The 21,589-nt window shown below is 50.5% G+C and overlaps 2 protein-coding genes across 2 annotated transcripts; one reads left to right on the plus strand and one right to left on the minus strand.

The window, feature by feature from the left end:
- Nucleotides 1–6,116: 6,116 nt before the first annotated feature.
- Nucleotides 6,117–6,506, plus strand: IUM83_06373 (uncharacterized protein; the record flags this gene model as incomplete). The annotated part of the gene is made up of 1 exon (XM_067930573.1): nucleotides 6,117–6,506. The coding sequence occupies one exon, from the start codon at nucleotides 6,117–6,119 to the stop codon at nucleotides 6,504–6,506; it is 390 nt and encodes a 129-aa protein (XP_067800388.1).
- A 9,021-nt stretch (nucleotides 6,507–15,527) lies between these two features.
- Nucleotides 15,528–16,352, minus strand: IUM83_06374 (bZIP transcription factor 1; the record flags this gene model as incomplete). Its single annotated transcript, XM_067930574.1, has 2 exons — nucleotides 15,528–16,027; nucleotides 16,106–16,352. 2 exons carry the CDS (start codon nucleotides 16,350–16,352, stop codon nucleotides 15,528–15,530), a joined length of 747 nt encoding a protein of 248 aa, XP_067800536.1.
- Between the last annotated feature and the right edge of the window lie 5,237 nt (nucleotides 16,353–21,589).

Consider the following 21,589-nt stretch of genomic DNA (forward strand, 5'->3'; position numbering starts at 1 on the left):
GTAAGGAAATCACTAACTATCTGCAAGAGAACCGAGAGGGCTACCCGAACTTTACGCTCGTGGCAGATTTTTGGACTTGCAAAACAACGCAAGACAAGTTTCTTGGGTTGCGGGTTTACCTGGTGGATAAGGCCTGGCAGTACAAGTCCATTCTCTTGGGTACGAGAAAGTTCAACCCCGCGTATGGAGATCGTGATGGCGGCATCTTAAAGCCCTTCAAAGCGTGGCTGAAGCACATGCTCGAGGACTTCAGCTTAGCGACGAGCGATTTCTATGGGGCTACGAGCGACTCAGGAGGTGACGTGAAATCGATGCTGTGCAAAGAACTCAATCTGCACTGGGAGTGGTGCTTCGCACACATGGCCCACGCAGCTACAAAGTCATCATGCGGTGTAAATGGAGCTGCTAGTGCTGCGGCTAACCCAGAGATGGCGGACTTAATCTCACGGTTGGTAAGAACAATCTTTCAGGGTAAGGCGGTGTCTGTCACTGGGAGCTTATTTGCAGAGCTCTGTAAGTCTAAGACTAAGAGTGCCTCCACGCGGCTTGTTGGATATTCTACGTCACGTTTCTTGAGCATGACGCGCTCATTGGAGAGAGTTCTTGAGAAGTGGCCTGCAATAACTGCGTGGTATGAAGAGCGAGCTCATAAAGCACTTCGTGCCAACCAGCCGCCACCAGAGTTCCCGTTGGCTAATCGCCATGACGACTTGGTCCATGTGTTGTCTGTGTTGAGGCAAATAGGTGAGATCAAGCGAATATGTCAAGCAGAGCATCCTATTCAAGTTGACGTGCTCGTACAGCTGTATATGGCGCGTATTCACGACCTCGACCCTAAACAGCCTTTGCCACACTACCTATCAACCGACAAAAATCCTCGTTGGATTCCTGCGAGTGACCTTACACCACTGGCTGCGGATGTGCGAAGATTATTGCGCGAAGCATTGGACGAACGCTTCTTCAGCAGATATTACAACGACAAGCAGTTCCAAGAGTGTCAATTTGTATTTGAAATGCAGTTGAAACTCCACCCTATCTTCAAACGAACCGAGAGGAGTCTCGATCGTGCAGTGATTTCGTCGTGCCGTCAGCATGGCAAAGATGGAAGAGATGCTGTGACCAGGAAGAACGATGTGAACGCCAAAATTCGCTGCAACTTATTAGACTTATTTAAGGCAGTAAGTGAATCCGCGGACGTCTCTGAATTTGAACCACCTCCACCTGTTGTGCAAGTCAGCCGACTGGAAGCGGAATTTGCGCCCAGATCAAGCCGACCATCAACCTTTAGCAGGCAGGATCGACGTGCAGAAGAGGAACTCGATCGATGGCTAGAGGATCCGGTTGACATTGCACGAAAGGAGGACTACACACCAAAGGAATCAGTACTTGAGTTTTGGCAAAGACTAGAGCATCAAGGCGATTACCGTATCATACCCAAAGCTGTGAGAGTGCTGTTCTCAATACCCGTATCTTCGTGTCAGATTGAGCGTGATTTTGGAGTAAGCGGACAGATGGTAACTACACAGCGCACGACGTTAGCAGAGCACAACATCGATATGTGCGCATTCCTGAACAGGAACAGCGACTTCGTTGACTTGCTGCAGTGTGAGGAGATCCCAAAGGGACAGCATCACTTGCACACACCTACCAGCTTCACCTTCCCCATCGCCGAAGAAATGGACTACGACCTGGACGAGATGACAAGCGACCTTCTGGCCGACTTCGCTTCTAGTATGTCACTACCTAACGACTTCGAGGAGAAATCGGAATGGTAAATGTATTATGAAATCGACAAGATGACTAGTGAGTGAGTTAATACACGCATTGTGTTTTGCTTTTCGTTAAGCATTGTTTACCTTGCCGACCAGCTGCACTTGACAACGCTTGATCAGTAGCAATATTCACGTTCCACTGCTCGACAAGTAGCGTTGTGCTGTCTGCTCCGCTCTCATTTGCACTTGAAGCTGAAGATCTGACACGAGTACACTTAGTGCCACCTGTTTGTGTGCTCGCGCTCGATGATGTGTGTGTCGTGCAGGGGCTCGAGCGCGCCCTCGAAGTGGCTGAAATCGCTCAAGGCCGGTGGATGTCGGCCATAGTGGTGGGGAATATCCGTGATATTCCTCGGTTTGTGACGAAGCACGAGTCCCCGCTGCCACAGCCGAGGTTGGCCTCACAACCACAATCCTGTTCGATATGCACCGCTCGGGTGATGCCATGAGTGGCGGACTAGTCGTTTGTAGTGTCTGGGGCGCTTGATTTTCTGTCTGCGTCTCAGCACTTGACGCCAACGTAGTGTGGACCATCGCCGCCGTGTGAAGCTGACCCCTCGCCGACGCTACAGGCACTTTTGACTCATCATCGAGGTTGCTTGGCCGACGGCTCTCTGTATTAGGCAGTTCAACAGGAGAGGCGGGTCGTGGTGCGTGTCGGTAGGATTTCTCCCATGCCTCTAGCATATTCTTTTCGAATTCACTATCTCTGTCAGAGTCGCTGACACCTTCGCCGTCGCTGCTCCAGTTGGGTTCGTAGTGTGTCGTTCGACTTCTCTGGAGTTCGTCTACTGACGTTAGCTCACGGATGCTCTCCTTAATCGTCTTGCTGACGGCTTCAACAGCCGTCTGCAAGCTGTGTTCAATGCTGTATTGGGAATGTTTGGGCTGACCAGCTAGTGCAGCTTCTTGTCGCACCGAGTCATCACCAGACCGGGGATCCTTGCCCTGCAGAGCGTTGATACACAGATCCACCTCCTTCTTCACGAGACTTGCAATAGTACTTTCAAGGCCGACACATTCACTTTGCTGGCTTTGCTTCTCTATACGCGCGCACTTCTTGTTGACATGCTCACGAAGAGCCACTGTCGCGTCCGCTTGACGCTGCACTTGTAGATTTACCTCCGACTGCGTGTTCATAAGCAGCTTCTGGATGCGTGCTTCAAGGTGACGGTTTGCGTGCATTGTTGTTTCTGTAATGAATCCGCGAAAGGATTCGTAGAGAGGCCCATCTACATCGCAAGCGCACCGCAACAATTCATCGTGAATTGAGTTGCACGCCTTCAGGAGATCTAGCTCTACTGAGCTCTTCATTGCAAATGAAACGCCTTCCATCGCTATTTCCACTTGATGCTTCACCATCTCGCTCATCTCGTGGTTGCGACTGGATCCGCGAAGAGCCACAGCTAGTTTGCCTTCGACAAGTTGCTGTACGTGGTCCATAACTTCCGCCGCTATGCCCTCTGTCGACCTTTCCATTTGCTGTTGGATGATCTGCGCTGCCTCTTGTGTGAGGCTGGTCCGACCTTGAGACATCGCAAGCTTGTCGTCGACGAGTTTGAGCACATGCTCCATTACTGTCGCCGCGACATGATCGGTAGACTTTTCTAGTTGCTGCTGTACAATCTGTGATGTCTCCTCGGCGAGATTGCGTCCAACGAGCTTGTCTTCGATGAGCTTTTGAACATGCTCAATCATCTGCGATAGCGTGCCGTCCACGTTACGCTCCATCAGCGCCAAGTTCTGGCGGATTTCGTCCGTCTGAGACACGATCACCATCTGCGAGTCGCGAGTCTCCTTCTGTACGTCTTGAATCGCCTGGGTAAGTCTGGCACGAACGTAGCTCTCAATTTGCCCGCCTCGCTCATCTTGGACCTTCTGCAGTTGTTGCAGTTGCTCCCAGAGGCTGGCTTGCGTAGCCGTCAGCGCTTCTCCGAGCTTTACAGCAATGTCGCGTTGTTGGTCCGTGAGCTGCCTTACGCTGGTCTCTGTTGAGGCCTTCACAGCCATCAACGCGGCGTTTTGGGCGTGCTTTTGCCCTTCCTGCTGGAACTGCAAGGCAGCATGCTCTCTTGCCAGCACCTGAGTCTTGAGGAGAAACTGCTGGGCGAGCGCAGTGACGTGGTCCTTGACGCTGGGGCCGAGTGCGTGAACAGATGTAGTTGCGGCGGTGTCAGCGACGACAAGCGCTGCGCTATGATCAGCACCAGCGGTGTCGATCTCTCCGTCGTCATTGCCGTCGATTTCCATGTCGCCGTCGATCTCCATGTCGCCGTCGTTCTCCACATCGTCCTGAACAGCAGCAGCTTGAGCGCGAGCTTGAGCGCGAGTTAGCACCATCGTCGGGAAGATTGCAATATTCTCCCGCCTCTCCAAGATCTTGATAAATTACGATTTGACTAATAGCCAATCGCAGGAAAAATCCTTTCTGCCAATCAGACCGGCGAGAAGCGAACACAGCGCACTGTGCAGTGCACACGCCAGCATATTCCCCCGCAAAAACCGATATTACGGACGAAGCTCTAAAACCTCGAGAACAATATTCTTGAGGTTTTTTACCTCCCCACTTCGTTCCACGAACAGTGTTCTTCCAATGTTCGTCCAAGGCTTGCAGAATTCTACCTGCGCCGGAAGCACTCACCAACTATCAAATTGGGAGCGAAGGCCGTTGTCATTCAGCCAGCTTTAGTCCTTAGGCCTTATGTGAGGCAAACACAGACCCCAAAACGTTAAATAAGCTTGGTTTCATTATAAATGTATACCGCATTTCGTGTATTCGACGAAAAAGTGGTACACGATAACGAAATCAAGTTAACCCTTTCGTGAACAGAGCTTATTGACTTGAGGCTCTATGGTATACAAATCTAGCATACTTCCCCCCCAAGGGGGGCAAAATGCCCCCCATCATAAACTACGGTACTCCCTCCCGATGGTGTCTCTTCTACGCAGTGGTACGGGGATGGTGAATTGCCCCCCTTCAACCACGGTACTCTCTCTCTTGCATTAAAATCTTAAATATTTTCATTGGCTAATATTGGCAGACACTTGATCATAATTCAAAGCGAACCACAGTGATTGGCTGGAGTCACAATGCTTCGATCGCGTAATACCTTCCGATCCTCGAAAGATATCGCGTAAATTACGAGCCCCGCTTGCCGCTTGCCACCAACCTCAAACACAAGCGCGGGCGCTCATCGACGCTGTCCGGGCATGGGTGCTGACGATTTCGCGCCATTATCTAATGCAATTAGAGTAGATAATGGCGCGAATTCGTCAGTGCCGGCGACTCCCCTTGAGGCCCTTTGGAAGGCATCACCGCTGCCCGCGAGGCCTTAGGGGATACCCTAGTTGAGCGGACAGGTGCTGACTTCGGACTGATAGGCTTTGCATAGCTGCTGATACGAGCATTGACCTGGAGTTCATGCCAACGCGATGGTGGCGTTTTGGCACCATAGCGCGAATCCTTTCAACTGCGGGTTGTCTTTTATCTTAATTTTACTATAGAACTTGGTAGGTCATTTCACTTGGTTTCGTTATTGAAAGTGACGTGTGCATTTCACTTAGTTTCATTCTTAAAATTGACATGTGTGTTTCACTTGAATTTATTTTAGAAATTGTGAACATGGCGTCGAATGGACGGGCGCAATGGCTTCGACCAACTTGGCTGTATTCCTCAGAATCCAATATTCAGCGACAGAAGAAACCAGCAGCTATGGTTTCCTTGCGCAGCGCGCCACAATCCGGTGGTCGAGACGAGACCCCAGCTGTAGTGGGTCTAACTTGACTCACTACTTTTGCTTACACGTTGCGCTACGTGTATGAGGAAGCGTAAGTACTTAGTAATTACTTGAGTTAATTATATTTGAATACACAAATATAATTTAAATCAGATAAGACTCCAAGTGACTTAGAATAGGTAAAATGAGAACTGCATTTGTTTGTAAATTGATCTTCCTCCTAAATCTGCTAAAACTGTTTATCATCTATGAAAGGGGTTGACAGCGGCTGGCTGTCAGAGCCCCGTCTATATGCACGTCTCTAATTGGTAGAAAGATGCTGCTTTCTACCAATAGGATCTTTGGGTATGTGTGGACCACTCATAGTGGTGGACCACTTCAATGTATCCATTGGTGTGACTTACACCAATGTGAGGAGGAATCTAAAACTTTTAACAGATATCCTATCTGTTAAAATCACAAGCGGCTTGTAGCCACTTGTACGTGTAACCCCGTTACACCATCCCCCCCTTAAGGTTAGACGCGCGGGGTCTCCGCACGTCAATCTTCCGAATTGACCATTCGTCAATTCTCCGCGTTTGGAATAGAAATCCGCGCTCATTCAACGATGAGCGCGCATCAAGAGAAGAAGACTCCGAAGTCGGTGGACAGTCATCTCTCCATCGATGACTACTTCGAGCGCCAGAAGACTAAGTATGGCGATGTCGTCGACTTCGACGACGACGATGAAGACATGGAGGACGAGGAGGACTCGTCCTCAAAGCGCAAGGACTCAGTGTCGAGCGAATCGCTCGGCCCTCATGCTAAGAACATTCGTCCGCGTGAAGGGGACGAATCGGACGCTTCGAGCTCGAAGCGTTCGCGAACTGAGAGTGATACCCCACTCGCTTCCGCTGGGGCTCTCAGTACTCCGCGCTGCGCCTGCAGCGCGCGATCCGTGGATGCCGTCCGCGTCCGAGATCACGGACCGGTATGGGAATTCGGTACCTCCGAATGAGGTGCCGCTGTACGTGTGCAGCGCCATCAAAGATGACGCCGTGGTTGCCGAGCTGCACTTTGATGCGGAAACGCATCAAAGGCGCGATTATTACATCGGACTCTTCCATGAGCTCCGATGGTTTCAAAGCAAGAAGACATCTTCTCGCAGCAAAGTGCCCGAGTGGCAGGCACTTTGTCAAAATTGGAACGCTGTTGTTGAGAACTTCAACAAGAAGCCGAATGCTTACCGTGATCGGATTAAGCAAGCGTGTGGTCGCTTCGAGACGTACTCGAAGCGTGGAAAGTTGGAGCAACTCCACGTTGCTGCGGAGGAGGCTAACGTGCCGTGCGCTGTGCCCGAGGGCTTTCAGTGCGCGAAGTGCTTCCCAGGCGCGGTCCGCTTGAGCGACCGCGACCTGAACGGGTGCACGTCACTCCGTGTGCCCGAAGGTCTCAAAGAGCTCCGTGCTAAGTTCTTAGCACGTGAGGGTACGGGCGCTAGCGATGACCGCAGCGCTCGTACTACTTCCGCTGCGCCAGCGCGTACTGCTCCTCGTACGCCCTCACCATTTCCGGAACGTCCTCCAGCAAGACGTTCCGCGGCTCCCCATGTATCTTGATGGGGAGGAAATCCTCTCCAACGAATACGAAAACGAGCCCCTTGAGGGTTCGTTTTCGGGATACTATGGCCAACAATCCGCTCAACAATCCAGCGGGTTGAGCCGCGGGCGTCACGGATCGGCGGTGGCGGGGGTGGGAACACGCCCCGGGTATGATCAGCCCGGGCTGATCAGTATGCGCCTCTCCACGACCGGGTGACCACCGTGGAGCGTCTGCAGGGCGCTGAGTTCGCCGCCCTGAAACAGGAGCTGACGAACCAGAAGGCCCAAGTCGCGGCGGTCTCGCAGACCGCCTCGAATATCCAGGTCGAGCTGGGGACCCAGATGAAGGGGTTGCTCGTCGCTGAGGCCAAGGCATGCGCTTCTGCCTCGGCTCCTTCTGAGGCTTCGGGTCAGCCGAGCTAGATGGCTCGTGCTGCAGGTACGGCTTCAGCCGTCCGACGTAAAAGGTCGGATGGAGGCGCATGCTAGACGGTATGTCTAGCGTGTAAGCGTTGCCGTGCCGTGCCAACACAGTGAACGGCCCGATGAAGCGCGGAGCAAGCTTGCTTGCTCCGAAATCCGAAACTGCATGCTTAGGCAGGTTTTGCGTAGCTAACAAAACCAATGAACTAACTTTGAATTCATTTGTGTTGCCTCTGCCCACATTGTCTGCGTTCAGCTTCTGTTGGTCAACAGAAGCTGCTATTGCATCTTGGACAAACCGAATTACGGCTTGTCTTTTGGTGATGAAGTTGATTGCATCCGAGTTGAAGTCATTCAGCTCGCTCTCCGCTACAGGCCCGGCCTCTGCGTGGTTCTTCGCGGTGTCTGCGCCCTACGCAGACCCGTGGTCTTTGTCCTTGTTGTTGGAGGAGTCTGCTCCCTGCACAGACTCATGTGGTTTGTTCACTGTTGCAGCTGACACTGTGCAAGTGTCAGCGGTTTTCTGCGGCTGCCGTATTGCAGTCGTAGATCCTCCCCACTTAAAGTGGGAGCCATCACTCCGAGTAAACTCAGTAGATGTGGATGCCGCATGGTATTCACGTAAAACGCTGTATGCCCGGTCGAGGCATGCACTGAGCTGTTGATGGCAAACTCTGCCATCGATAAGAACTCGCTCCTGTATTGGAACGAGTGAGCGTAGCTCTTCAGAATGTCGACGAGCACGCGGTTCACGCGCTCGGTTTGACCGTCCGCCTGCGGATGGTCCGCAGTCGACATTGACAGCTGGCTCCCAAGAAGTGTAAACACTTCTTGCCACAGGTGCGCTGTGAGGCGCGGGTCTCTGTCCGACACGATGTCGGTCGGCATACTATGGTGTTTGAACACCATGTCGACGAACAGACGGGCCGTCTGTTTCGCGGTCACCTCTGCCGGCACCGCAGCAAGATGTACCGTCTTGCTGAAGCGGTCGACGAAGACCACAACACCGGTATTCCCTCCGCTGTCCGGGGGAAGACCAAAGATGAAGTCCAAAGACATGGACTTCCAACACTCCGACGGAGCCGGTAGTGATTGCAATGGAGCCTGCGCGAATGGTGCAGGCTTTACGCGTTGGCATACCTCGCAAGCACGGATGTACTTGCGCACCCACTTGTACTGGTGGTGCCAGTAGAAGTCGCGCGTGAGAAGGACGTATGTCTTCTCACGTCCGAGATGTCCCACAGTCGGGGCATCATGATATTCGTACATGATCCTGAGTCGCAGGTCATGATCGTTCGGCACGACAACGCGATCCGCGTTGTCGTCGACTGTATTGTAAAGCAGTAATCCGTCGTGCACTCGAAAGCGGTGTGCACGCGCACGAAGGTGTTTGGCAACTTCTGACGAGCCTTGTCGCTGTGCCATAGGCCAACAAGCGTTTCGCGTCCGCATCGTGCGTGTACGCGGCCTTCACATCATCCAACAGGGACGATGTGGGTTTGCTCGATCGCATGACGTCAATGGCATTGACGTCAGCAGCTTCCGCGTAGTCCGGCCGACGTGATAACGCGTCGGCCACTACATTCAATCTTCCGGGTTTGTATTCGACCCGGAGGTTATACTCCGCATAGAATGAGAGCCATCTCGCCTTTCTTTGTGATATGTGTGGCGACTTCACTGCGGTGCGCAGTGAAGCAAGGTCGGTGTAGACCACAAATGGTCAACTTCCAAGCAATACACTCGGAACTTTGCGAGTGCATACTTCATGGCAAGGAGTTCCTTGTCATGCACCGGATAGTTGCGCTCAGCTGGCTTCAGCTGACGCGATTGGTAGTAGACGACACGATCACGGCCCTCGTGATCGTGCTGCATCAACGCACATCCGATCGCGAAGTTGGATGCGTCACATACGACGTGGAATGGACGATCTTGGTCGGCCACTGCCAAGATCGGCGCCTCAGTCAAGCCCCGCTTGACTGCATCGAATGCCTTTTGGCAATCAGGTGCCCACTTCCACACAGCTTCTTTCTTAAGAAGTTGTGACAGCGAGCGGATCTTGCCCGCATAATCCTCCACGTACTTGCACAAGTACGTGGCCAAGCCAAGGAACTGCCTCAGTTCCTTGACACTTGAAGGCGTTGGCCATTCATTTATCACTCTGACCTTTTTCCGGGTCAGGGCGGACACCATTCTTCCCTACGAGACACCCGAGGACGGGTATCTCGCTCGCCCCGAAGATACACTTCTTCAGGTTCGCGTAGAGCTTATACTTTCGCATAAGCTCAAGTAGTTTCCGGAGATGCACCCGATGCATCTCAACATCGGTCTTCCCGTCCACAGCCCGGCTGTGGATGAATACATCATCGAAGTAGCTCGGTACGAAGTCGCGCACCTAGCGCAACAAGTGCGTCACGCCCCTGTTGAAAGTCGCAGGGGCGTTCTTAAGCAGCTGTGGCATCACTAGCCATTCCCAGAGCATGCCGCTTGGCGTGCTCACTGCCGTGAGAGGGATATCGCTCTCACGCATTAGGATCTGATAGAATCCGTCTCGCAAGTCGAGAGCACTGTAAACGGTGCTCACGGCCATCGAATCCATGATAACATCTTTTCGCGGTATCGGCGTCTGCGCCGGTACCGTCGCATCGTTCAGCTTGTTATACGCATGAACGATGCGCCATCCTCCCTGTGGCTTTTTGACACAGAACGTCGGAGCACTGTGCGGGGACTTTGATTCCCGCACTTGTCCTGCTTTGCGACGACTTAAAAAAAAAGTCGTCGATTGCTTTTACTTGCTCTCGCGGCAGTGGCCACTGCCGCGTGACACAGTACTTCGTGCCCGGCACGAGATCAATCTCGTGCTGAATGCCCTTATCCTGCGGAAGCTCCGCAGGAATGTCTTCCGGGAGTACGTGTTTGTACTCCCTCAATAATTCGTAATAGGGACTCGACTTTAGCGAGTCCCAACCTTGTTCCTCGAAGCGCTCTCGCTTCGTCTTCGCACTGAGAGTGAAGACACTCGAAAGAACGCAGACCTGCTCGATGCGTCCATCGTGCAAGGCGCGTGTGAGGCGCTTCCAGCCATGAGCTGGAAGCGAAGTCAACTCCGACGCCGTCGTCGGAGGATTAGCGAGTTCCATTTCGCGATACTTGAATCCAGTGTCGGTGCGCGTCAAGACGCTTAGCGTCTCGACGCCCGGCGTCACCGCCTCTGGCTGCCCGGCAGACAGTTCTTGTAGCGTCTCGGCTGCAAGCCACTTGTGCGTGTAACCCCGTTACACCAGCGGAGCATGATCGAGGCAGCATACCGATAGTCGTAAAGTGCGAGATCGTAGGGTATTAATGCGGAGGCTCGGAACCAAACAAAAGAAAACGAGGCCGACCTGAGGGATCAAAGAGCAAGCCTAAGGACGTCAGTGCGGTTGAGCAGCCTAAATGTATGCGAAATTCCACACCGGTAACCACTCCCGCTCGACTCGGCACACCACGGCGCAGACTTGAGACTGCAATGACGCAAGTAGCTTCAGCAAATACACAAATCGTCGCGGGGGACAGCGCTAGCTCTTCCATTGTGCTGCCGAGCACACCCGGCTCTGCCCATAACTTGACCCAGGTTGTAGCGGTGGAAGCTACGGCCAGCGTTGTACCTTCCGACAGAGCTGACAGTTCACCATCTAGTGCGGATGCAGTGGCGGACACAACGTCGCTAAATCGTGCAGCCTCTCAAACTTCGAGGCAGCGTCGCTTGCCATCAGTCCTTTCGATGTATGTTGACACTTTGGTCGTGTTTTCGCCGGTGAAGGAGGGATTCGTTACCCAGAAGAAGAAGTACGTCGGTGTTGGGAACGCGTACTTGGTGGTCAGAGTTTGCCCAATCGTGAAGCAGTCGTTGTTCCAGATAAATTGGCTGGGCTCTCAGTTCCAGAATCGTGTAGAAACTTTGAATCTCAGCGCTGTAGAGCGTGGAAATGCTCACTACCGCTCGCTACATGGTAACGCGACAGGTCTAGGGTGGGGACGACTTTGTGCAGTTGATGAAGGTGAAAACGTTCGCATTGATGAAGACATGGAGATGCTTGAACAGTATATGGAACCTTTCGACCCTCCACCAGAGACGCCGACTACTTTAGCGGAGGTTGAGGCTATCAATAACATGCGCTTTGAACCAGGCAATGAATGTGCTGAACCATCCGACCTATACAAGCATGGTGATGGTACTACGAAGACTCGGCTGCGGCCGGAATTCAAGCACAGTTTTGAACACTCTGCCTCCGTCAGTTTTTCGCCTACATTCCGATTTCGTTTTGGCAGCAAGTTGTTGGTGAAACCAATTCATACGCACGTCTAAACGGCCTCAAGTTGTCAGAACCATTCTCGCTGGATGAACTAATGACTTTAATTGGTATTTTACTCTACATGACTGTAATTGACAAAGGCGAGTATTCCAATTACTGGAGCGAGCAAGTGGAGGACACGATATTTAGAGGGACCACTGTAGGGCTGGACAAAGTAATGGGACTGAGGTGTTTCAAAGAACTTCGTAAGGCTTGTTGCTTTCAGTGGATTGAAGCCGATGAACCTAACAATGACCAAGTAGCTAGAATCCGCCCCCTGTTGAACCTTCTGAAAGTGACTGGACCCAAATATGTCGAAATCGGATGAGATGTCGCGCTGGACGAAGCAAGTACCGCCTGCCGCTCAAAGTATGGCAAACCTCTCACTGTCTACAACTCTATGAAGCCAACAGGAAAGTACAATTTTCGGATTTACATGCTGTGTTGAGCTACGTCCTGGATTTCCCTAAATTTTCGGCTGCATTGTGCTAGCGAGATCACGGAACGTTTGAGTGGTGTCACGTCGTCTCACGAGTTCCAAGCCTAGAGTGCCGATATTGCAGAATCGTCTTAAATTCGAAAGTGTATTCTACAAGTAGTGCGGCCTTTGTATCGCACCCGCCGAATTATCAACGCGGACAACTATTACACATCGCTGCAGCTACTAATTGCACTACGGTTCAAGGGTCTCTATGCACGTGGAACCGTCCGAAGAACTAGATCTCATTTTGCTAGACATGTACTTCTGGAGAAAAAGGAACGTGCCCGCGGCACGTCTCGCCAGGCAATTTCGGTTGACCGTTCAATGGTAGCAGCATCATGGTTTGATAGTGCCATCGTGGCTGTGATTTCAAATGCTGACGCCTCAACACAGAGTATCGTAACTCGCCAAGTACGTGCTGAAAAGCGTACATTCACGGCACCAACATGCATGAAGTAATACAACGCCAACATGGAAGGAGTAGATCGCCTAGACCAAATCCGTGCTCGCTTCTATTTGGCTGACGGACATTCATTCAAAAAGTGGCATAAGAAATTGGCCCTCGCTCTAATCGATTTAGCCCGAGTGAATGCATATCTTACGCGTAAACTAGCTGTGGATATGAGCAAAGAGCGTGACCCGCACCGCTCCTTCATCATCGAACTAATTTCAGAGCTTCTGTCACGGAAGTAGCGGGAGGCACCAAATGAACTACAAATGTTCTTTTCAGATACTGGAGCTGGAGAAGGTGTGTCGGAACAGACATTGCCATCGAGTACGGTGTGGATCGCTCGCAGAAATGATGAATCGAATCTCACTGGGAGTTCACAGCGGCGATGCTCGGCAGTATCGTCGAAGCAATTATTTTCCGACATGAATCGCAAACGACGCAAGTGCGTCGTATGTAGATGGAAAGGGAGATATGCAACGGAGGCGACGGACATCTGTGTGCTGCTCAACGTGTGCCTCTGTCAGAATGTACATGTTTCGATCAAATGTATCACCTTCATCGATCGGTCCCAGCTCATTCAGCAGTGCACTAACTCCGTCTGGCATGGCCTCACCAGCATTGCGAGGTGGCTTCTTTTGATCCCGCAAAATAACATCCCGAGGAATCTCCGAGAAAATAGCTGCAACAGCTTGTTCAACAGTTGATGGAGACAGAGGTGGTGAAGCCTTTACCGGCGATAGTATCAGCGAATCATCCGCAGCATTCTCGTTGTCAGGTGTAGCAGTATCATCACGAAACTCGGTGACAGCACATCGCTTGAAGCCTGGTGCGAAGCTGTAGTTGGTGTATCGGGCACCGAATCATCGCCAACATGAACTTCCGTAGATATTGTAGACTCAGCAGATTTTGTAGACACAGTGGGCACTACGGTGGTCGCTTAAAGAGATATGATAGGCGCAGTTGCCACTACAGCGGCGGCAGCGACAGAAGCAGATACTGTAGACTCCGTAGACGCTTCGGCAGCAGGTGTCACCTGGGTTCGTGGTATAGCATCTCACTGTTCAGTTTGGGGGCCTGGAGTTCTACCGGATTGTAGTGTTGCCCCTGACACGTGTTGAGAGAGCGTGGCGTGATAGTGTTGTGCAGCATGCGCTCGTAGTTGTCGTGCTACGGCGGGATGTCGGCCGCGTGGTCTTTGAACTTGAGCAAAGAAGCTTGGAGGAAAGCGTGAGATGTCGTTGCCCCAAGTTCGCATCAGGACTCGAAGGCGAGACTGAAGGGCGGCTGCAGTGTGGCCGGTGCGTCTCATCGGTGGGCGATAGTGGCCCACGAGATTCTTGACGCACCAGCCACACTGCAGCCGCCCTTAGAATCTCGTGGCCCACGTGGCCCACGATATTCTTGACCCTTCATCGATGTAGGCACGGGCAAGTTGGACGAGCTCTTGGTCGTCTTGGAAAGTGAACGACGTTCCCATGACTCGCAATATAGGAAAGTTATGCAAATCCTGCCAAATGTCTCGGTTTCACTATAGAAATTGATGGGTAAGTAACGGGTATGGTGGATACATCTGGGATGGTGTCAAGGGAACACAAGTACCACGTACGTGTCGCCACTAAAAAATCGTTCTTATAGTGAGTTTTGCTGACGTAATCTCGATAAATTTCGCACTTAAGTGCATATTTTGAGTTGTGTTTGCCACATATCGTAATATATCGAAGGGTTGGGGCACGGATACCAGTTCTGATTGGCAGTTATAAAAGTGGGTGAGATCCTAGTTGAACTTCTGTCAGGGGGGCAAAATGCCCCACTTGATGGCCGATTTTCTCGCAGCTTTTGACACAACCACCAAAGGGAGCAAAATGCACCCTTTGTTCACGAAAGAGTTAAACGGTGAATGTATCCTACCGTTTGCGCTGGCAAATGTTTGATTGGGGTGAGCTATTCGCACGTGGAAGCTAACACCTCTTTCGGTCTAGCACGACCAAGTGTGTAGGTAAATTAAACAATGACCGAGAAATTGGCAAAGGGTAGCAACACACGGAATCAGCCTGGTGTAAGGTGTCGAAAGGAGCCATCACACTCGTACTATGCCAAACGGAGACGTTTATAAGCGTTATAGGGCTTTTGGGAAGGTCAGATCTCGAGTTATAACTTTGACACCTTGACGCTTCCTCGGTCACCATCGTGTCCCGCAAGGACTTTTGAAAGCTTAGGATAATGATTTTTGTTCGACTAAGTACGAACGGCATTACCGAATTACGTGTTATGGCAACGCCATACAGCAGGGTTTATAAAATGCGGTTTTATTGAGGGGCCTGATGCGAGTGAGGAAGAAGAAAACTCTGGTGCAGCGAACACCCGAGATCCATGAAAATTCGGGACGAAGTGGTCAGTGCAGGATGTCTAGATAAGACTTTAGGTGCTTTCAACCTGGACGAAGATGTTGACGATATGTTCCGTGATGTTGCAGCGTTTAACATTCAATAGACTCCATTTGATTCCTCCCTGCGTTCAATCGTACGGTTTCGATAGGTAGGATATCAAATATTTGGTCTATGTTGGGACACTGAAGTGTATGTGATAACATTGGTAATTCGGTATTTGGTAGCTGACTGCACAAGCCTCATAGCACCTATATGAGAATAAAGCATCCCCCATGGAGCGGAATGTCCAACAGAAGGCATTTTAAGACTCGCAGCAGTGAATTGCGCCAACACACAGTAGACTATTGCTAGGTAAGCCTGATTCCTCAATCCTTCCCTATCATACCGAAATCGGGAGTAACTACAGCTCCATCAAACACTTGATCTACGCTATCCAAATTACCCAATATGTGAAGAATTGGGGATAGCATATCCGCTTGAGTTTCAATCCGCGTCACTCGATTGCTTGCGTAGTCCAAGTCGAATTGTATTGAGCCATGAAGGACGAATTTCTTGCCAAGCAATTGGATTGCTGTTGGCGACCATTCACCGCCTTCGAGACCACCCACTCTGTCGCTGTTGAGATGTGGGAATGCGAGCCGCAGTGTTTTATCACTAAGAACGATAGAGATAGTGGTAGTAGCAACTAGAACGTCGGCAGCAGCGAGCTTGCTCAGGTCGCTGATTTCAAGCTGGATGTCGCCGAAGTACTCTGACAGTCGTCTCCAGTTCTCGAGTACTGCCTCGGCGCCGTACCTTGGGTTACTCGCTGCATCTGGTGCCATGATGCATAGCAGGAAACCCAAGGCCGCGGTCTTTTGGCGAACTACGTCGGACACGAAACAACGAAAGTGATGTTCGTATCTCTTCGCAATCGCCCCATGATTGAGTTTTATCTGGGTACCAGACGAGATAGCTTCAGCCTGGAGTTGAAGTTCCTTGATCTCGTGCCTTAGTCGTCGAACATGCTGCTCGTCCTCCTCCATGGATTTCTGCTTCTGCTTCTTGTACGACGCCTGGAGGAATCGATGGCGGTCCTTCTTGCGCAGGACGTCTTCCATAATGGCGCGCTGCTGGTTCATATCGAGGTAGATGCCACTTGCTTGAAGTATCGCGATTGACTGGAGCGCCCTGGTCACGCTTGTCGACATAGTCTGCTGACGCGACGACTTCGAGACTTGGGCCGCCGTGGTGATTTGGTTTATGTGTTCGCACGATGGTACACCTGGAAGTATGCTCGCACTATTCTCACAGCCCAGTCGCCTGTGCTGAGAGGTTCCAGGGTCGTGTCCGCTCAGCTGCATTTGCATGTTACGTTCCTGGGGTCTGGAGCCATTATTCCACATGGTGTGAACAGTGCCAATCACGTTGTCACTCAGCTGCATTTGCATGTTACGTTCCTGGGGTCTGGAGCCATTATTCCACATGGTGTGAACAGTGCCAATCACGTTGTCACTCAGACCGTAGATATTGGGAGGATAGAGGTGCCTGGAGTCCATTACTGCAACTTGTATGATTGAATAACTGATTAATCGTTCGCTTAATTATCTGTAACGTGGTGGAAGCTTGAGTTCGTAAAGAGAATGACAAGTGACTGTAACTTAAAGTCCGTACTCTCTTGTGCGTACTCTATTGGACTCTAGACCACCTACTCACTTAATGGCCATTCGTTGTTGAATCCAATTGTTAGTTGACGGGTCGCCCCGTAAACTTACCTTGCGTAAGTCGTCCCGTAAACTTTACCTTGCGTAAGTCGTCCCGTAATATTATGCTTTGCAATGCGTTTGTCGTTTTCACCTAGTGTTTTGCCCGAGTTATAATATCAGGCGCCCGATATAAAAACAGATGGCCACTAACTCGACAATTTATTTTCACCAGCCTCGATATCGATCTCGATTTACGCTATCTGTGATCGAATTGCCGATCCAAAAACGCAATTCGGGCCGATTTATTTTAAATCGCGATGGCTGTGTACGGATTATAATGCCGCGCTTTATAAATATAACATATGCAATTGGACACTTCCATCTGGACACTTGACGAGTGGTCGGCACATCTCGCGCTGCCGATCTGTCGAAGCACCGCAGTTTCCGAAAACCTTCATCGTGCACAAGTGCAGCATGCACTCTCTCGACTACCGTTGGCGAGCTGTTTTTCTTAGGCGTGTGTATGGAATCTGTATGCAGTATGTTAGCGATATATGTTGGCCTAACGTGCGCACACTGCAACGTTGGTACAAGTTGTTTTTGACCGATGGTATGGTTGATGAAGGAGATCGAACTAACCGCTCGTCGCGTTGGACGAGTGCCGTGGTTGCCCGTGTTCGAAAGTGCGTGAAAGCCCACCCTACATTTTATTTAGAGGAGCTACAGCAGTTCATACGAAACGCTTTTCCTAAAGTAAAATCGTAGCGAAGTACATATCAACATGTGGTCTTACATAGCGGAGAGCTGCTCGCGCCAGTGGTCGGAAAAAAATAGTGCAACACAATAAATAATCAGTTTTTTCAATATATTTTTTTATTACTGGCCTCCACTGACCTCAATACAATATAAAATTGATCCAATTATTGGCAATAAATTTGTAAAAAGTGCCCCCACTGGCAAATACCGAAAGTCTAGCCAATAAACCTCCAGTCTATAGGCCAGGGTCACTTGAGTGCAGTATCACCGCTGGCGCAACACTGTGTGCGCCCCGGCTGCCGGGCTATAGAGGCTGCTACGTATTGCTTCTTCGAGTGTGACCTCGTCCAGGTGTTGTGAAAGAACCATGGGCTCCAGATTTTCGATGCTCCCTGGGGTGGAAGCTGCTGATCTTCCCGTACGACCGCGATGTCCATGACGAATGGCGCCATTTTGGTGAGATCCTTCTATGGCGCATCTACACAGCCATGCGCCTCCGGAACAATATTTATTTCCACGTGTGCGTGCGATCAGCCTATACATTCCCCGTTTGAGCTGCTCATTTGACACCACTACCAGCACCTCTATCGCCGATCAACCGAGTTTATTCTTAATAGTGACGGGATCAGGACAGTTTTGCGCCTGGGGTTCCCTGAACCTGTTGATGGCGCCGTTCAACTCCCAGCTAGCACCATTAGATTGAGCCTACTCTCTTGAAAATTGCGATCTCAACTGCTATATCCCTCTGTAAAGTGATATAAGTTGTACGATTTCTGTACCAATACAATATAAATTGCGGCAATTTTTATTATTGTTTAGCTTAAAATTGCAGTTTTTATTAGTGTCAGCCGGTGGATCCAATTCAATATCATACTGTATTGGCGGACCTCTGGCTCGCGCCACAGAGAAGCGGAAAGCGCAGTGTTGCAGGAGCCGCTCGTGCACTCACTGACGAAGCTAACGAGCCGTTAAACACGTCCAACAGAGCCGTACCGGAGTAGCAGTAGCCGGCGACGTTACCTCGGTGTCCTGAGAACCAACGGTGCGCCCATTATGTTAAGTAGGAAGAGGTGGTGCGGCTTACCTACGCCTGGAGGTTGATACCGTCTCGCATTTTTATGTCTTCGAATTATTTTATCTCAGAGATCGATCTAAGCCCTAAATCCGAGCCACAAAATATCTGCAAACCACAATACAACGTATCGTAAACTACCGCGTAATTATAAATTACGTGCTCCGTAATAAATTTCGAAAAAAGTAATGAACATAACGCCATGTGCTATTGTGCCTTTCACACATTTTGACCAAGTCGAGGTCTTAAACCGGAAATAAGATAGGCGAGACTAGGTGTAGGGTGGGATTTGCTATGACCTGTGCTAAAGTTAAAACTCAGATTAGAGGCAAGTTAGCAGTCCTTAGAGGACGAGAAAGTCCGAATGCCGCCAATCACCCGGCCATTCGGGTTTTCTTGCTTAAAATGACTTACTCCGAAGACTTATGGTGGAGGGCTGTTATTTTGCTCTATGCGTACGACATTCCGGTACATATGGTATCTGTCGTGCTCGGCATTGCAGAGCGTACTCTTCGGTGGTGGCTACTGCGTTTTCAATCGACTGGTAATGTTGACAAGAAGATCAGAAAGAAGCATCGCACATCTCGATGGCCTCTCGAAGTACTCGACTTCGTCGACGACTATGTAAAAGCTCACCCCTCCTTTTATTTCTTCAAAATAAAAGCGTCCATCACGGAACGTTTCCCCCAGCTTGACAATGTTTTGGATGCTACTGTATGTCGAGTGCTTCGTTTTGATTTGGACTTGGCGACGAAGATATTAACCAAGCGGGCTTGAGAAAGTATTCTTGCAGAGCGAAAACAATACTTGGTACGACTAGCTCCATTTTACTCATGCCCTGGCCAACTTGTTTTCGACGATGAAACCACGACGGACGGGCGATCTATGCTGCGCCAACACGCCTGGTCACCTCGTGGCCAACCTGCAATTGTATCGCTTCCATTTTCACGTGGAAAACGGGTTTCGTTACTGACAGCAACTGATATCACTGGGGTTTTGCTTGGGGGCATGTTGAAGGCACATTTACCCGAGCAGCATTTCACGAAGTATTACGCTCGAAGATTTTGCCGTTTATGAATCCTTGGCCACTCCCCCGCTCAATTCTGATGTTGGACAATGCCCGTATCCACATGTACCAGCGAGGAGCTGTTGCATGTTGCTATCTAAAGTAGTTCTGATTGCTACAGTTATTCCGACCGACGTCCGTTTTGCAGTTTCATAATCTAATTTTAGCACCATGGTGATTATGCTCAGTGTCCGATTAAGAAGCCCTGATAGGGTGGCAAAATTAGTGAACGCGGCAATACATTATCCTAGCTAGCGATAAGGAAAAGCTGCTATCATTAAGCTGCGACTCACCTCTAACGTCTTGATAATGAATGGCACTGGTATTATTATCAAGCAAACACAGTTTTGCAGGTGCTGAGAGACAGTCTGGGGCCTCTAAGCGGGCATGAACAAGTTTTGGATGTGCTTGAGTGATTCCTACCTTACCCGTAGGACAGGTCATACAGGTACACCACAGGACTTGTCCATTCCACTATTATTGCTGCCATGGATGTGTGGTGTTTGTGGTAATAATATCTCCTCATACTGCATTATCGCTTGCAAAAACGTAAGATGAATTCTGCGACTATATGATGACATTATTTGATTGGTTAAAAGTTGGGTTGAAGTGTCACACATAAGTAACAGAATCGGAAGTCCTCCTCACTACTCAGCTTAGCTTACATGTAAGCACGACGCTTCACACTCTCGCTGCTGGCGCGATCACCAGCCAGGTCTTCTTCCAGCCTGAACGACTGTGCTAGTTCGGATGTACCAGTCCTCGCCACTTGATATGTGCTAGCGTCATCTTCAGAAACATCACGGTGACTGCCACGAAAGCACTCCGTCTCGATACTTGATTCCATCGTCAAGTCCGCGACCACACAATTACCACCCAGAACTCCGCCAAGAGCAGACTTGGTTTTGCAAAATGCAATAGCCTCCCTCAAAGGCTACACCAGCTCAACTACGCGTAGCTGAGTTCTCAAGCGTTCAAACGACACGCGCTGGAGTGGCTTGGTCAGGATGTCGGTGAGTTGCCGCTCTGTGGAGCAGTACTTGACCGTCAAATCGCCACGCCTAATCACATCCCTGATGAAATGAAAACGGATGTTGATGTGCTTGCTGCTGCACTCGCCACTTCATTTTCCGTCGCCTTGATAGCGGACTGATTGTCCTCTTGCAGCTCGACGGCATCCTTGGCCATCCACAGTTGCAGCCCCACCAGCACTTGTTTCAAACAGACAGTATCCTTAGGCGCCATGACTTCTGCGACATATTCCGACTCAATGGTAGGCACAGCAACAGAAGACTGTTTCTTTGCACCCAGGAAATTGTTATGCCGTTGGTCATCAGCACTGCACCAGAGATAGACCTGGCATCAGACGTTTCGTCGGCCCAGTCTGCATCACTGTCGATAGTCGCAAGAAGCTTGGTGCTGACACCTTGTCCATGCTTGAATTTCAGACCAAACGAAGTCGTACCACGAAGGCATCGAAGTACGCGTTCATAGCTTGTCAATGAGCTTGCTGTGGGAGAGCAACGAACCGTATCAAGTAGTTGACGGCTGTAGTGATGTCAGGTCAGGTGCAATTCGAGATCCACAAGAGCGACCCAATTGTCTTTATCGTGATGGCCGTGTGGTCTACCATCAAGTCGTCATCAAAGACCTTCGAGATGTCCATGGGTATGTGGACGGATCTACTCTCAGCCATTCCCATGTCGCGCAGCAACATTTCCACATTGTCACGCTGGTGCACCAGGATACCATCTCCAGTGCGATTGATCGTGATCCTCAGGCACTAGTCTGCGATATTCGTGTCCTTAACGTCGAACTTGCGGGCAAATTGGGCCACAGCCCAATCAC

Source organism: Phytophthora cinnamomi, assembly GCF_018691715.1.
Source record: "Phytophthora cinnamomi strain GKB4 chromosome Unknown Contig1, whole genome shotgun sequence".
Lineage (NCBI taxonomy): Eukaryota > Oomycota > Peronosporomycetes > Peronosporales > Peronosporaceae > Phytophthora > Phytophthora cinnamomi.